At 49.6% G+C, this 15,854-nt stretch overlaps 2 protein-coding genes across 5 annotated transcripts; one reads left to right on the top strand and one right to left on the bottom strand.

Annotated features, from left to right (window-relative positions):
• The first annotated feature begins 741 nt into the window (after positions 1–741).
• Positions 742–3,905, top strand: PPP1R11 (protein phosphatase 1 regulatory inhibitor subunit 11). Of its 3 annotated transcripts, none has more exons than XM_012435679.3 (3): positions 742–824; positions 2,163–2,271; positions 2,695–3,905. In XM_012435679.3, exons 1-3 carry the CDS (start codon positions 780–782, stop codon positions 2,895–2,897), a joined length of 357 nt encoding a protein of 118 aa, XP_012291102.1. In that variant the 5' UTR covers positions 742–779; the 3' UTR covers positions 2,898–3,905. The 3 variants fall into 3 exon arrangements, with proteins under 3 accessions (XP_012291102.1, XP_012291101.1, XP_012291100.2); XM_012435678.2 differs by having other exon boundaries at positions 784–1,065; XM_012435677.2 differs by lacking the exon at positions 742–824 and adding an exon at positions 1,151–1,210.
• RNF39 (ring finger protein 39) lies at positions 3,842–9,340 on the bottom strand. 2 transcript variants are annotated; one of them, XM_064380638.1, is made up of 5 exons: positions 8,799–9,340; positions 7,025–7,047; positions 6,722–6,813; positions 4,981–5,273; positions 3,842–4,782 (listed from the first exon to the last, which is right to left on the bottom strand). In XM_064380638.1, the coding sequence occupies exons 1-5, from the start codon at positions 9,159–9,161 to the stop codon at positions 4,693–4,695; spliced, it is 861 nt and encodes a 286-aa protein (XP_064236708.1). In that variant the 5' UTR covers positions 9,162–9,340; the 3' UTR covers positions 3,842–4,692. The 2 variants fall into 2 exon arrangements, with proteins under 2 accessions (XP_064236708.1, XP_012291093.2); XM_012435670.3 differs by having other exon boundaries at positions 3,842–5,273.
• Between the last annotated feature and the right edge of the window lie 6,514 nt (positions 9,341–15,854).

Raw genomic sequence — 15,854 nt, 5'->3', positions numbered from 1 at the left:
TAAAATGGCCTATACTGTAATTTACGACCATTTCTCTGCTTCATCCTACTCATCACCCCAGAGAGAATGATTATGTTGGCAGTAACTAAATTCAGATTTACAGATCAGACTTGGCATTTGTTAATACCCCAATACTTCATATTTTTGTCAGTTTTCAGCTTGCCTATCTTTCCTACTAGACTGGGAGCTAAAAGGGTCTGAGCGTCTTACACGCCTCCATCTTCAAGGCGTAGCACAGTGACTGGGAAAAAAAAAAAAAAAACACGTTGAACGTGCACTAAACTGCCCTACTCAAACACCTACAGGCACAGGGCGAGGGCTAGGACCCACATCGCTTGAGTCTTAAGTGTGTTTCCAACTGCTCCCAAGTCCCTTTTTCATTAGAGAAACCCAGACGAAACAACAAGGAAAGGGAAATAGGCCACGATAGGGTCTATATTGCTCCTCTAGTTTCCTCGACCGTCCACTCACCCAGACAGGATAAATGGACTGCGCCGGACTCAGCGTAGTGCACACACCCCGCCCTCGCCACACCCACTCTGCAGCTTCTGGCCCGGCAGTACCCATCCGGGCGACTCTCCTGCTTCCTCTAGGCTGTGCAAGCGCGAGCTGCCCTTGACTCTCGCTCCGCCCCCACACCAGCAGCGATACCCCTTCCGCCAAATTTGTTTCTCTTTCTTGCAGCGCCTGCGCGCTGTCACGTTACGGCGGAACTAATCCAGCGACGCCTGCGCTTTGACGCATTTGGTGCCGGGGAAGGGAAAAAGGAGGACTGCAGAATGCGTCACACCCGGAAGCAGAGAGCCGGAAGTGGAGTTGGCCAGGTTATCCCGAGGGGTGGAGAAGCGGAGGCCCAGCAGGAGGGGGGAAAAAGAAGGTGGAGGATCCCGGCTACCACTCTGAATCCTATACCGCTTCTCTTAGACTTCAGAATCAGAAAAAGGGAAGGGTGTCTCATCCCCCTTCCTCCTCTCATCCTTCTCCTGAGCCTTAGCCATGGCCGAGGCAGGGGCTGGGCTGAGCGAGACCGTCACTGAGACAACGGTTACCGTGACAACCGAGCCCGTGAGAAAGGCGGGGGGCGGTGCTGTTTAGGGGTCTGGGAGATACTGGGAGGGAGGGGACAGGGATGAGAAGAGTTGCTGGAGGAGCTGGGCCTGGGGATATGGAAGGTGTGGGGTTGGATATCTGGGGCTGGGAGAATCGGAAGGTATTGGAGCTATTTGCAGTGGCAGAGATGGTGCAGGAAGCTGGTCAAGAGACATGTAATAGGGAAGTACAGTTAGGATATGGATGTATGCTCCTCGGGGTGGTTTTGTGTATAAGTAATGAACGAATGGGAAATTCAGGATTAAGGAGCTAGGAAGATGTTGGGAAGAAATCAAAGGTAGTGTAAGATAGCGTGGTTGGAGGCCAACTTATCAATATTATCAATACTCATCATAAATATTTGTTGAATGGATGAATGTAAAAGGAAGTGACAGGAATGAGGAAACAAGAAAAGATGAAAACAGGCATTTTGAGAAATCAGAGAGCAAAGATGTAAATGGAGAAACAAGAAGTATTTTTCCAAAACCATGTTAAGTTGCCTTCAAAGGGAGAAGGTTGCATTGAGCTTAATACTCTTGGATTAAAGGGAGTTTAGTAATTAATAGATTAGTAGTACTCGCTACTAGAGATGCCAGGATGCAAGGAATAGGTGGATAAGAGGTAGAGAGGGCTGGAACTTGAGAATGAGAGAGTCTTTTTTTTTTTAAAATGGGAAAAAGAATAGGGGATCTGGAAAAAGGAAAGGAAATCAAAGATTAGGTGCTGGGGACTGAAAAATAATTTTCATGTATTCATACTACCAAGGATGATTGGGGAGGAAGACAGAGAAACAGCAAGGATTATATTTTCCTTTGAAGAGTTGCTGAGACCTTCCCTAGGTTAGGAATTGAATTCTCTTATACTGGTGGTATAAGAACAGGAAATAATACTTATTCCTCAAGGGACTCCCTGAGTTCAAAGACCTGTTCTGTTTTATCTTGTCTCAGCTCCTCTGGTGCTATGTCTATGGTACTGATTGAACTAAAGAAGAAAAGAGAAGAGGTTCCCTGGGAGGGAGTGGGAAAGGTCAGTAGGAAGGAACTAGATAGGTATGCCCATCCTTAACCTTCTAGGAGAACCGGAGCCTTACCATCAAACTTCGGAAACGGAAGCCAGAGAAAAAGGTGGAATGGACAAGTGACACTGTGGACAATGAACACATGGGCCGCCGCTCATCAAAATGTGAGTAATTGTTGGCCCACAGTAGCCCTGGAGTTCTGGCTCCCTTAGGCATATCTTGTATCTACTCATATCCACTGGCTTTCCAGAAACCCCCAGATGCTTATAATTCTGTCACTTTTTTGGTGGTTCTCTGGTATCAGGGAAAGAGGTTAAGGGTTGAGGGAAAGAGGTAGGGAAGGGCTAGAATTGGAATTGCCTAGGTCTGCTGGCAAGAAGTATCGGAGGTGGCAGAAGTGGGGCTTTGATTTCTTGGTTCTCTAAGAGGGCAAGTGGGCTGAGGCCTGAGTCCCAAGGGGTGGGCCTGGAGGAGCTGGATCCTGGAAGGTAGGAGGAAATAGAAATTTTCACTGAGATTGAGTGGAAATGGAACTGATTATACATCTTACCCTTCCTCTTTAACTGGGCTCCTCCCTCTAACTCCAGGCTGCTGTATTTATGAGAAACCTCGGGCCTTTGGTGAGAGCTCCACGGAAAGTGATGAGGAGGAAGAAGAGGGCTGTGGTCATACACACTGTGTACGTGGCCACCGCAAAGGACGGCGTCGTGCATCCCTGGGACCGACCCCCACCACCCCTCCCCAGCCTCCTGACCCTTCCCAGCCCCCACCAGGGCCAATGCAGCACTAAATTCCTCTCTCCCCCACCATTCCTGTGTCTGTCTGGCCCTGAATGTATCCATGTGGCTACTTCTTCAGCCCCTTCCTTCCCTCTCTTCTGCCTGATAGAGGGAAGAGGAAGAGAAAAGTGGACAGAGATCCTGGAATTCTGACTTGCTGCTATTCCAAAACCCAGGCTCCTGGGTTCCCCTAGTCCTCATTTTTCCTCCCAGTACTCACCCTTCTCTCTCGAGGGATCTAGGCACCCTGGTCCCAGTCTCTTCCTTTTGTTCTCACTGCCAAACTACCTGTCCTGGGATCTAGTTATCCTGACCCTGCACTCTCAAATTGAGTAGCGAACACTTAAATTGGGTTTTCAACAATCCCAGCTTTCACTGCCAGGGTCCCAGTCAGATTCCAGGAATTCGTACCCTAGCTATGCTTGCTAATCCTGGTTTAGAGCTATCCCACTAAAATATTTAATCCAATTCTTAGTTCTTGCCTGTGAGATATGAGGTCTTACAGACCTCAGGGCTCCCAGCCCTTCTCCTTTTGCTAACCCTCTTCATGCCCTCAAGAGGAGTTAGAAGAGAGGTCCTTGCCATTCTCACCTCTAATGGAAAATGGAACGAGAAATAATCATATCCTTTCTTCCTACCCTTCTCCTGTGATTTAGGATTTCTGACAAAGCTGGCTTGAGGTTGATCACTTAGAGCCAACTATCTACTCAGCCTTTTGTTTTTCATCTTCAGAGACAAATCCAAAATAGTCCCAGGGACCTGGGGGGAAAGGGAGGGAGCAAAGAGATGGGGGTATATCCCCTATACTACACTCTTACCTCTTACTCACTAGGCTTTGATTTCTCTGCCAGTCCACATGTTCAGTTCTCTTGGCCCTCCCTACCCCTTACTGGGATCTGGTTTTCATTTTCCAGTCCTTCTTGCCATACACAATTGCAGAGATCAGTCAAATCCATACCACCACTGAGATCTCATTTATTGCCACAGATGCACAAAATAAATAACCCAAAATCACAAAATGTGTTAAATATGGGCCCATTTATACATATGGGGAAGGACGTGAGCGTATACACAAGGATGAGTTTGGGGATGTCTGAAGTATTCCCAGGTTGAGGAGGGGAGAAGGGAAGTAGCACCATTGATTTCTTTCTGTGAGTATGCGCACAGAGAAGTTTCAAGGAGGTTCTTACGGAAAAAAGGCTGTGAGCATAGAAAGCAGTCATAGGAGGTTGGGGAACTAGCTTGTCCCTCCCCACCCCCAATCCCCCAAAAGGGTTATGAAGCTTCCTAGAGGGTCACAGGGCCCAGACCAGGGTCAAGCCTCTTGTTTTAGGAGAAACATCAGTGGACAGGCAGGGTAGCCCAGTCCTTAGATCTGTGGGGAAGGCCCTGAGCCCTTCTTTGGAGCTAAGAGAGGCAAGAGTGGGAGTTAAGTATTTGACTAGCAGAGCCTCTGTGTAGGAAACGCAGTCACTTTACCAATACTGCTGGGGAGGGCCTGTTCCCCACTGCAGGCCTAGAATAGTATAGAAGGGGGGAAGTCAGTCAGGAAGTAATGTAGTAGCTGTTGGGGAGAGAAGATCCTGAGAGCCAGGGAGCAAGAATGGATTTGGTTTTAAGCAGGGATGTGAAAACTTGGAGGCCAGCTGAGGTCTTATTATTTTGGGGGAAAAAATGTGGGTTGGTATTAATACTCCTACAATAGGCATGTGAATGAACTCCCTGAAATGAGAAGGGAATTCCATGCCCAAAAAGAAGCAGCTGCATGGCCAGTGGCCGGGCCAGACTTCTAGCTGGAGACGAGACTCAGCTTTCCGCTGGTACAATGCGGAGTGGGGCACGAGGGTCACGGGTGCAGAACAGCGGGAAGATGCGCTCCCCCAAGGGACCGGGCGCCTGGAAGGCGAAAAGCAGGTCCAGTGAGCGGCCGTCGTAGAAGGCCACGCGGCCCCGCTCCCAGTCCAAGTCCACGCGAATGCGCCGCGGCGGGGGCTCGGCACCGCCCAGCAGGGTGGGCTCGGGTGCCGTGAGGGCCCACAGGCGGCCGCCGCGGCCCTCCACGGCCCACACGGCCCCCGCAGGGCACAGCCTCACGCGGCCCTTGCGTTGCACGGATTCCCCGGCGGCGCCCACAGCATAGTGGCTCTCCCCGTCTTCCTCATCCTCCCCAGAAGAGTCTCTGCAGGAGGCGGCGTCCCCAGTCTCCACTTCCCAGCAGTGGCGGCCGGCCCCAAAGCCCTGCGCGCCCAGCACAGCCGGGAGCTGATCGAAGCGCGTGGGGGCATCAGGGGGCGAGGGTGTCCCTGGTGGAGCCAGTTGAACGCTGCGGCGGTCGTCGGAGATGAGTAAGAGACGATGTGCGGTCCCAGGGTCCAGGGTCAGGTCGGCTGAAGAGGGGAAGGCAGGGAGAGGACCTCATGAGAGAGTTTTCTAAATCACAGGTGGGGTAGGGTGGAGAATAGTCGACGGAGAGCATGTGAAAGACTGAGTACTAGTGACCCACAACAGCTCAAAAGGACCAAAAAGAAGGAAGGCATATGAAGAGCAGGCTTGGGCAATATCGGACTTTGCTCTGATGCACCACTTCTGTAAAACTGAACTTGGGGAAGGATCATACTGGCCCAGGCTGGGCGGCACATCAGGAAGATCAAAGGAGAGGCTGTGGGGTTGGGGGAGGAAGAGTGAGGCTGATCTGACTTGAGGGAGGAGTAAGGACTGATACCTCAATCTGCAGCATCTGGGGTGGAGCATGGGAGCTGGGTCAGCAAAATGGGGATGGTTCATCTAAAGAGAAAGGCATACTGATACTGGAACCTCAGGTGACAGGGAGGGGCACAGGAAGGAATCCAAGGTATCCTGAGAAACCAGACCACCCACCCACAGGAATAGGCAGGGGTGGACAGGCCTATTTCTATAGAGGGTGTGGGGAAGAGGCGGAGAGCAAGTGTTGATAGCCAGAGACCAGAAAGAACGAACCATTGATCTTGTATGTAGGGGGTGCTTTGAAGAAAGATTTCTGAATTAGGGGTACCAGTAGCAATCTGGACTAGGTGAGATGATGGATGACCAAGAGGGTGAACCATCTTCTCTAGGTGGTTTAAAGAAGGGTGGAGGGCACCCTTGTTCTTGGGAGTGAGTGAAGAAGGAAGGGTCAAGGAGATGCTGGGGTCCCCTTCCAGAGAGGAGTGATGAGAGGTGGTGGAAGCAGAGGTTTCCTGGGAGGCACCTAACCTTCAGGGAGCTGTTGTTTGAATGTATGAAAAAGGAAGAGGGAAAATGGTTGGAATATGAGGAATCGAGGATGGACATTGTTATAGGCCAAATTGTGCCCTCCCCCCACCCAAACCCCCCCACTCACACACACACACACAAAGATAGGTTGAAGTCCTACAAACCTCAGAATGTGACCTTATTTAGAAACAGGATCTTTACCGAGGTAATCAAGTTAAAATGAGGGTCATTAGCGTGGCCCCTAATCCAGATTGCTGACTCACAAAAAGAAAATTTGGGCAAACGCATACAAAAGGAAATGAGCAGACCTGTCACCCAAAGCACATGTGAGGCTACCAGAGGGCAGGAGACAGGCAGGGAACAGACTCTGTCTCATGGCCTTCAGAAGGAACCAACACTGCCGACACCTTGATTTCAGACTTCTACCTCCTGAACTCTGAGGTAAATGTCAGTGGTTTAAGATACCTAATTTACAGTATTTCATTAGAGCAGTACCAGGAAACTAATGCAGACATTAAAAAGGACCTGATCTTTTTTAGGGCTAAAAGGGAGAAAATCTAACGCAGACTCTCATTCAATTCCCTTCCCTCCCTTCCCTCCTTACCTGTCAGTCTATGAAGCATGTTTTTGACCACTGGGTAATCTTCAGGGAGATCAGCCTCCGGATTACGTGACTTGGGTGTTGGGACTTCAAATCTAATCAGATAAGGGGAAGGGTCAGCAAATCAGCCCTCTGATGCTAATGCCCCCCACACATACCTCACTCGAATCTCTATAGGAAGAAGGGGTGAGGCTATACCCCCAGAAAACCTGCCTATTAATGGGAACAAAGATGTGGGCCCAGTGGGAACATGATGGCTATGGTAGCTGCTAGTGAAAAGCAAAGAACAGTAAAAGCAGAACTCACCGTCTCCACGTCTTCCTCATATCCTAGGATGGGCAGAAACAAACATGAATGTGAGCTCTGGGCTTCATTCTGTGGGCATCCTTCCCTATCTTCACCCCTCCCCAGGTGAGCTCTGTCTGAGTTGGCAGTGTCCCTCCTTACCTTTCAGGCTGATCTCGCCTCCTTACCCCCTGTGTCCTTTACCTCTCATTCTCCTCCTTCACCTTTCATGATCCCTCCTTCCTCTCACCCCATCACTTTTCACTCGTCCTCCTAACTCCATCCCCACTGTCCTCCCCATCTCCACTCCCCAAGGGTTCTCAATTCTCCTTTCCCAGCCTCATCCTTGCCTGTTTCTTGTCCTCAGAGCCCTTGCCTTCCTCTGCTGCCTCCTCAGTCCCATTCTCTGTCTCTTTCAGTGCCTCCATCCTTATCTGTCTTCCCCAGTGCATCCCAGAAAAACATCTGTCCCTTCCACCCTCCATCACACAGACCAAATACACACCCAGAGCCCTTGGGCTAAGAATTGGTATATAAAAGCCTTACAATAAAGCTGCTTCCCCTCTTGCAGTAAAAGCCCAGTGGCATTTATTGGGCCCTTTGCTTTGTGTCTCTGGACCCTGGCCAGGGAGACAGCTGGGCTTGAGTGTCTCTAAAAGCCCAGCAGATCCGCAGAGTACTATGGGAACCAGGAGAGGGCGCTGGATGCTCCCCTCCAAACACTGGGATGCACACCCCTCCACTTCACTGTCCAGTGCTGATGGCTGGAGTAAACTAGTAAGGTGGAGAGGGGGAGAGAGAAACAATTTGCCTAATTGTCCCAGTTACACTCAGACTAATTAGGTCTACGAAGACTTCAAAGGGCAGAAGCAAGACCTAAGACCTAAGCTTGGCTACTGGGGAGAAGCCAGCCAGGAATCTCAGACGCCCAGGGGTCGGGCAAGGGAATGGGGTTGGTTGGTGGCCAAGAAGCCGGGGCGCAGGAGAGGCGCGGGGTTAGGTGGGTGCTAAGACTGAGATGTGGAGAGGAGCCAGAGGCCGCAAGGACGGTTCTCCCGCACCTCGCCTCCACCCGTCGCCACTCCTGCCTGGGGCCCTGGGAGGAGCCGAAATAACAATAACAAACACACAGCTTAGCTTGAGCCAGAGTCCGGGACCAACCCCCACTACGCTATAGGGGCGTTTGGATCTGCGCTCCCCTCCCCACTTCTTCCATCCTCTGATCAGTCCCCTCCTCTCCAGCTTTTTCTCCACCACCCATCAACCGGCCCAACCTCCTGCTCCCCCTCCTCTAAGCAGGTTCTACCCTCGCCCACCATCCTCCCAGACCGCCGATCGCCCTCGCCTGGGTCGGCTCCCAGTTGCGCCCGCCGCTCCCTCCCCTCCGCCAGCTCTCCTCCTCCCAGGCGTCTGCGGCGGCCCTGTCAAAATTCCTGCAGTTCCCGCGTTGTTCGCGGCAACTCTAGGGCTCTCCGCGTTCTAGCCAGTACCCCTTCTCTGCCTCCCCAATCTCTTCTCCCCAGCCCCTCTCACGAGGCTCAGGCATCCGTCCAGCCTCCTCCCCTGTGAACCAAGTGTCAACTCCTCTTTCGTCCTTCCCGGCGCCTCGCACCTTGAGGAGCCAGGGTCAGCCCTCGCTCCCTCATCCTTTGCTTTTCTCTCCCCACCCCATCCTTTGCCTAAACTTCCACAGTGGCTCCGGTTCCGGAGGTGCCATTCCCGACTTCCCCGGGGAACCCAGGAACCTCCCCCTCACACCAACAACTCCGCACTCACGACGCGCGCCCAGTCTCACCTCTCCGTGCGGGTCCAGGCAGCCCATAGTGGGGATGCGCCCCCCTCGGCGTCTCCCCGCGAGGGCCCCAGGCTCAGCCAGCTTCTGTCGCAGCTCGCGGCTGATCCTCACCTCCACCGCCAGCCGCACATTAGACCTCAGGCTGCGGCGGGGACACGGCAGGCCGCAGCAGGGACAGGCGGTGGGGGAAGCCTCGGTGCCAGTCGCTGGCGGGGTCCCCCAGCGACGTGCCAGACACGCGCGGCAGAAGCTGTGCTCGCACGCCAGCAGCACCGGGTCCTCGAAGGGGCCCCCGCAGAGAGGACACGTCGCCAGCTGCTCCAGACGCTCCACCAGCCCCGGGCCCAGCTCGGGCGCATCCATGGAAAGCCGGGATCTGGACGCCGCCCTTTCCGCGACCACCGCCACCGCCTTCGAGCGCGCAGATGGCGGGCCGCCCCTGCTGCTTGCTGTGTAGATGCCCTTCTCTCCGACTCCCGCATTAACTTTTGCCGCTTTCCGCCCCTTTACTGGGATTGCCTCTCTTCAACCAGTCTCAGTCTTGGCCAATCTCTCCGCCACATCAGGCTTTATAGGGAGGGAGGAGGCTCCCGCGGGAGGTAAACACCAGGCCTTGCGCAACGCCTCATCTGGTTCTCCCGCTTCCCGAGTAAGGTTTGGGGGAGGAGGGAGGGGAGAATAGCACACCTGGGTCCCCGAGCCTAGGAGGCTGCCACTAGAGGGCGCTCTGGGGGCGGGGTAGCCCTGTAGGGGGAGGGTAGCCCCCTGTGACCCCCCCGAAGAGCCCCAATTTTACCTTATGCATGTGGTGCGCGCATGGGCCGGTTACCCAGGCTCGCTCTTGGCATGTGCGCCCACATTGCCAAGGTGTGAGTCATTCCAGGTGGCTGGCACACCTACCTCTGGGGGCTGGGGCCGGAAGCACAGATCCTGGTTTGTGTGGCTTTGGCAAGCCTCTGAGTGTTGATGTGTGGTTGTCATTCCCGGTGCCTCTCGCCTTTCCGTCTTCCTTCCTTACCTATTAAGGGCTTAAGGGCACTCTGAAGCTCTAGGGTAAGGGGTGGGGAGCAGGCGCCCACACTCGGCCTCAGGGAGTCAGAGCAGAGCTCTCTCCACTCTACCTCTGGCCAGCTCCCAAGGCCTCTCCTTACTTTCTTCCTGGGTCTCTCTTTCTGATCCTTTCTCACTATTTTTCCCTGTGTTTTTATTTTCATTTTTGTCTTTCCCTCCTTCTTTGGAATGTGCCCGGTATTCTCTATTTCCACTCTGGTAGTTCACTGAGGCTCAGGGAGCTGAAATAGCCGAGGTCACATAGCAAGGGAATGACCAGAAGTGGAGCCTACCCTGGTCTTCTTCTGACTTGTGCTCTTGCTGTGACTCAACCCTGCCTTTTTCGCTGGCAGATCCCTGGGACTCCCTCCTGCTTCCTGATTTTTTTTCTGATGTTCCTTTGTGCCTTCATTCCTCACTTCCATCTCTCTCTTTTTCTCCTTACCTGCTCCTCTCCCCACCTATCCTCTTCCTCTCTGCTCCTGCCTCTTCCTAGCTTCTCTACCCTTTCAATGCCAGCTCTAGCTGACTGGATACTCATGGGGTTTATGCATAAGTAAACAGATGTCTACAACTATGATCACCCAGTTATATAACATGTGTCTGCATCCATCAATGTCCAAATGCCCAAATGTGCATAAACCTGCAGATGAAAGCACTCATGTAATACAAGCACCACAGATATATATCTTGTGTATGAATAGCCTCATACACATCGAATATCGCTGGGATAAATGTCCAGTGTTATTTAGGAACAGATGGACATGCTCAAAGAAAACAGGCAAAGAGGCAGATACTCTATCATTAGTTTTGTTATTAATAAGAACAACGGTATAATAGCAGTAAGTCTTTATGGAGCAGCAGGACTTCATTAGGCACCCCCTCCAGGCACCCTTCTTCCTCCTCCCTCATACTTATCGGGGAGACACTCAAATATGACACCCTGAAAACAAACCTGCACAAACAAACACACGTACATTCATCTTGCAACAGCCCTTCCAGCTCAGTGCTCATAAAACACACAGATACCCAAGCATAAGACTACAGTTATGACTGAAATCTATTTTGTAAGAGGAATAATGGTCCCCCAAAGTTGTCTACATCCTAATTCCTGGAACCTGTGAATATGTTACCTTACTTGGAAAAGGAGAATTAAGCTTGCAAGTGGAATTAAGATTGCTAATCAGTTGAGTTTAGAGTAAGGAGTTTATTCCAGATTATCCACATGGGTCCAATGTAATAACAACCGTCCTTAAAAGTGAAGGACCAAGGCAGATTAGGAGAACCAGAGAGATAGCAGCATGAGAAGTGATCGGCCTGACATGGCTGGCTTTGGAGACTGTGGCTGGAAGCCATAAGCTAAGGAAGTGGGGGGCTTCTGGAAGCTGCAAAAGATGGCGGAATGGAGTCTCCAGCAGACCATTCAGAAGAAACCAAGCACTGCTGCTACCTTGATTTTTGCCCAATAAAACTTATTTCATACTCTGAACTACAGAATAATAAAGTAGCAAATGTGTATTGTGTCAAGCCCCTACGCTTCTGGTAATTTGTTACAGTATCATTAAGAAACTAATACGGGAGGTTGCCTTTTCTCCTCCTGTCTCTGGCGCTCTGCATCCATTTGCACTCTCTATTGTCGCACCTTCCAATTTGTCACATTTTCTGGATTCTCTGCCTCTCTTGACCTTCTTGTCGGTCTCCTGTTGTCTCTTTTCCTTTGGATTACTTCATTGTCCTGGTTTATCCCCAACTCCAAGGCCTCTCGGGACCTTTTTGGATCTGGGCTTGAAGAACTGGAGAAATGTCTCTAAGTTTCCTCAAGAACCTCAGTTGTCACCAATCCGGGTGCCTTGCCATGGCCCTCATGAGCTTGTCAGTGGTTAACAGTTTCATTTGCACATTAGAATCATCTGGGAAACTCTAAAATTCCTGATGCACAAGTGACACCTCAGACCAATTAAACGGACACTCCGGGGATGGGTCCCAGACGTCAGGACCTGTAAAAGCTTTCCCGGTGGTTTCAGTGTTGAGCTAACAGGGAAACCATGGCCTTGAATGATGGCTGTCACTCCATTTTGCTCCTTATGCTCTGCTGCAGCGCCTTCTATTTGTTGTGCCCTGAGCATGCCGCCGCTGGTGCGGGTGTGGCGCCTTTGCACTCGCTGCCCCTCTGCTTGGGCCTCTGCTCCTTCAGAGCTTCGCATGGCGTTCTCCATTTTCTCACTCATGTCTCAACCCAAAGGTAACATTTAGAGAGGACTTCTTTTACCACATGTATCTCAAGTGGTCTTTCTCAAAGGCATTCACTATCTCTGTACCCAGATTTAGTATCTTCCTGGTACTTATTACTGTCGGCAATGATCTATTTATCGACTTTTCGTCTGTCTCTATCCAACAGAACTAACCTTCATTTCGCTGCTGCTTTCCCTGCACCTAGAACAGCACCTGGCACACGGTGAGTCTCGATAAACTTAGGCCCAGTTGTTGAATTGCTCATTACTGACTGGACAGTGTGAGAGGGTTATTTGATTGACTCTGCTTACCTTCGGATCCTTCTCAATCAATAGTCATGCCTCACTGACATCTGCCAGGCACAGTGCTGGGAAACGCTCATGTGATATGAGACATATGGTACTCAGTCTGGCTAGGAAGCTCGTGACTAGTTGTCGTTTGCCTTCCATAACCAGATGATGAGGATTCCTGCTAACAACGCATCAGCTCAGCCTTTACGTCCTGGTTACAATGAGTTCATACCTAATGGTTCCAGGACACCAGTAAGGGAAAAGGCATTTGGAGACAGACTCTGCCAGGGAACATCTCACTTCTCAATAACTTCTCCCTCCCTTTCCATAATCCCTAACAACTCTAAACCTGATTCCCTAATTACCTTCCAAGTTCGTTCTATTTCCAGAGAGCTGGAAGGGCGGGTGTGATTTTATGTGTGTCGGCTTGGCTTTGCTTGCTCCAGTTGATCATGATGGGATCCTGTCTCTCTGCTAGGATCCACATCTTCCTTCTTTAATGTAGGTGCCTCCCCAATAACCGTTCCCACCCCTTTCCAACTCCTTCCAGGATTCCTACTTGTGGTTGTGGAGTGTGACAGCTTGATACCCATGCATGGCACTAGGGAATGTTAGAGGTGGGAGAGGTCTTGACCCATCCCTTTCTTTTCTTCTCTTCCTCTTCTTTCTTCTCTCCTTTTATTTATCCTTCAGTGTATCTCCTCAATATTAGTAACATCCTCATGCTTTTAAAAAACTCTGCAAATTTTTAGAATCTTTTAAGAGGGAGAGAGAAGATTGAAGAGGTGTTTGGGAAACTAATGAGAGGACAGTCATGGTCCCTGCCCTTAGGAAGTGGGATAAGGCAGGTAAAGTGTACCCATTCATCAACAAAATTTACCACTAATGAATTAGGGTGTGTAATACGGCAGATAAGGTGTATCCATCATCAACTTAAATCTGTCATTACCAAGATATAAAGGTGCAGTGAGGGGGGAAGAGTGAGTGAGGATTCTGTTGACCTATTGAAGGACAAGTGTGAATGATTTCAGGAAGTCTTCCAGGAGGCAGTGACCTATGAATGAAAGGAAGGTTGTGTTGAGTGGAAGAGAAGTGAAAAGGCCAGAGCAAAGAATGTGAAGCATCTCTGGGGAGAAAACTGGATTGGGAAAAGAAGTCCTTGGAGGTAAGAAATCCAAATGAAAGTGATCATAATTCTTTCTCAATTCACACTCACTATGCTTCCCAAAGATTTTCTTCAATCTTAATTGTTTCTATAATGCCTCATTTTTTTAAGGACTTGGATGTTTACAATGTGCTTTCACATAACTGGAAATTCTATCAGAGCAAAGCAGTTTTCCTATGCAACTGCTCCATGGACACTGAGTAAAACTTGCCCTGATGGGGAAGGCAGTTTTAGGAGGGGTGGCTTGAGGCAGAGATAGAGGAAGAAGATCCAGCCAGATCAATCCAATTAATCCTGACACTCAAATACATGACTACGATATAGAAATATCACCTTCATAGTCCATTCTCTCATTTAACCCTATAACAGCTGTGAGACCGAGTCCAGCCATGTTACAGTGAGCCCCCTGGGATTCTGACATGGTAAGGAATTTGACGAGGCTCAAACGGCACGGCAAGAGCCAGGATTGAAATTCAAACCTCGTGGCTCCAAAGTCTGTATTCTTTTCCTTAAATATAAATTTCTTTCTTTTGAGACTTACTTTCTCTTTTCTGTCCCTCCTGGAAGTCTCCTTCCTTTCTCTCCCTTTAAATCTCTGCTCAGGGCTAACAGTTTCTCTGAAATGTTGCCCAACCTTCAAGTTCATCCTAGGTGCTCACTTGTTCTCTCTCCTTCTAACAACCTACCTCTCAATGTCACTAACATTTCTATCCATCATTTAAATTCTCCTTTAAACATTCATTATTTGTTCTTCTCTGCTCAATTTTCTCAAGGCCTTCTTGTTCACCAAGCCCTTAGCAATTTCCTTTTAAGAGTTGTGCATTCACTCATCCATTCACTTAATTATTCAACAGCTATTTATAAGCACCTACTATGTACCATGCATTGTTCTAGGAGTTAGGGACAGTGGAGAACAAGCCAGCCATAGTCCCTTGCCCTCTGGAAATTTAGATTCCATTGAAAAAGGCCAACAATAAGCAAGTAAACAAATAAATTAACAAGGTAATTACAGATTGTGATCAGTGCTTTGAAGAACACAAAGTGGTAATATAAGAGGAATTAACTGGAGGAGGTGTGTACTACCTTTAATAGGATGTTAGAAAAAGCTCCTCTGAGGAGGTGACTGATGAGAGGGAGCCGGCAGTGAGAAGAGTTGGGGGAGAGCCCTCTCAACAGCAACAACAGCAGATGCAGCGCCTCTGAAGTGGGAAGGCTCTTGAAGACGTATGAAGTGTGACGACAATGGCTTGATGTGAGATTGAGAAGGCACTAAGAGCCAAGCTGTGTAGGATCTTAGGGACCAGGATAAGGAGTTGTTCTAAGAGTAGAGGAATGCCGCTGAGAAGCTTTAAGTGTGGTATTTACATGGTCCGGTTGATGGATTGGTTGCTTTTAGAGATGGGATCTGCCCGTGCCCAGGCTGGTCCCAAATTCCTGGCTTCGATCAATCCTCTCACCTTGGCCTCCCAACGAGCTGAGATTATAGGCATAAACTACCACACTCAGCCTGATTTGTGTATTTTGAGGCTTATTTTGTCCTAGTAGTCTTTTCTCTCAGTTTTCTTTTCTAATTAACATCCCCCTTCACATTATTCACGTTCAAAATGATCATCGAATTTCCATGTCCACTTCCCCATCAGGGAGAATAAGTTTTCCAAACAAGTTATTTATTAACCCATACAAGGATCTCTAGTAAGTGCGCCGAATATAGCTAATTTGACTCTGCCTCTCACTTCTATTAAAGATCTCAAAGAATCATAGATTTGTAGAATGTTGGAGTTGAAAGGGACACTAACAATGTGTATTCTAGCCCTTACAATATGGATAAGAACATTGATACCCAGAGAGATGATCTAGCTGGTGTGGAAGTAAGGAAAACTTTCTGATCCTCATCCCTCAAGAATGCAGAAGCAGGTTCCTTCCTGGCTTTTAGGCACCTATTTCGATTAAAAAAGTATTAACTGAGCACACATGATATGTCTAGAGTCAAAGCCCAGCTCTACGAGAAAGAGAGGTAACTGAGAAGTTCATGCAGAGCAATACTGGGGTATAATGGTGTTTAACAGACACTGCCCTCAGGCAGCTTTGAATCTGTGGCCAGCAGAGATCCTAAACAATCATGCAGTGAACCTGTGGAAGTACAAAAGGAGGAGAATCGTATCAGGTAAACCTCCGGGCAGGAAGGGGAAATCACTCTAGGTATTTTAAGGAGCAAGGGATTTAATGCAGAGAACTAAATGATAAGAAAATCATTGAAAGGGCTGGAGGATTAGAAGTCAGGATGTCGGTAGGGCACAGTGGCTCATACCTGTAATCCCA

The sequence above is a fragment of the Aotus nancymaae genome, unplaced genomic scaffold, assembly GCF_030222135.1.
Source record: "Aotus nancymaae isolate 86718 unplaced genomic scaffold, 86718_ANA_hifiasm-v0.15.2.pri h1tg000027l, whole genome shotgun sequence".
Lineage (NCBI taxonomy): Eukaryota > Metazoa > Chordata > Mammalia > Primates > Aotidae > Aotus > Aotus nancymaae.
Note: the sequence above shows the minus strand (reverse complement) of the source record. Positions and strands in the feature narration are given on the sequence as shown.

What these genes read in the sequence shown, in the direction of transcription:
- PPP1R11 (XM_012435678.2), top strand. Translation starts at nt 997, where the DNA reads ATGGCCGAGGCAGGGGCTGGGCTGAGCGAGACCGTCACTGAGACAACG. An exon ending in TTACCGTGACAACCGAGCCC is followed by an intron (nt 1,066 to 2,162) that starts GTGAGAAAGGCG and finishes TTAACCTTCTAG; the next exon opens with GAGAACCGGAGCCTTACCAT. An exon ending in GGGCCGCCGCTCATCAAAAT is followed by an intron (nt 2,272 to 2,694) that starts GTGAGTAATTGT and finishes CTCTAACTCCAG; the next exon opens with GCTGCTGTATTTATGAGAAA.
- RNF39 (XM_012435670.3), bottom strand. Translation starts at nt 9,161, where the DNA reads ATGGATGCGCCCGAGCTGGGCCCGGGGCTGGTGGAGCGTCTGGAGCAG. An exon ending in ATGAGGAAGACGTGGAGACG is followed by an intron (nt 6,814 to 7,024) that starts GTGAGTTCTGCT and finishes TTATCTGATTAG; the next exon opens with ATTTGAAGTCCCAACACCCA. An exon ending in CATGCTTCATAGACTGACAG is followed by an intron (nt 5,274 to 6,721) that starts GTAAGGAGGGAA and finishes TCCCCTCTTCAG; the next exon opens with CCGACCTGACCCTGGACCCT.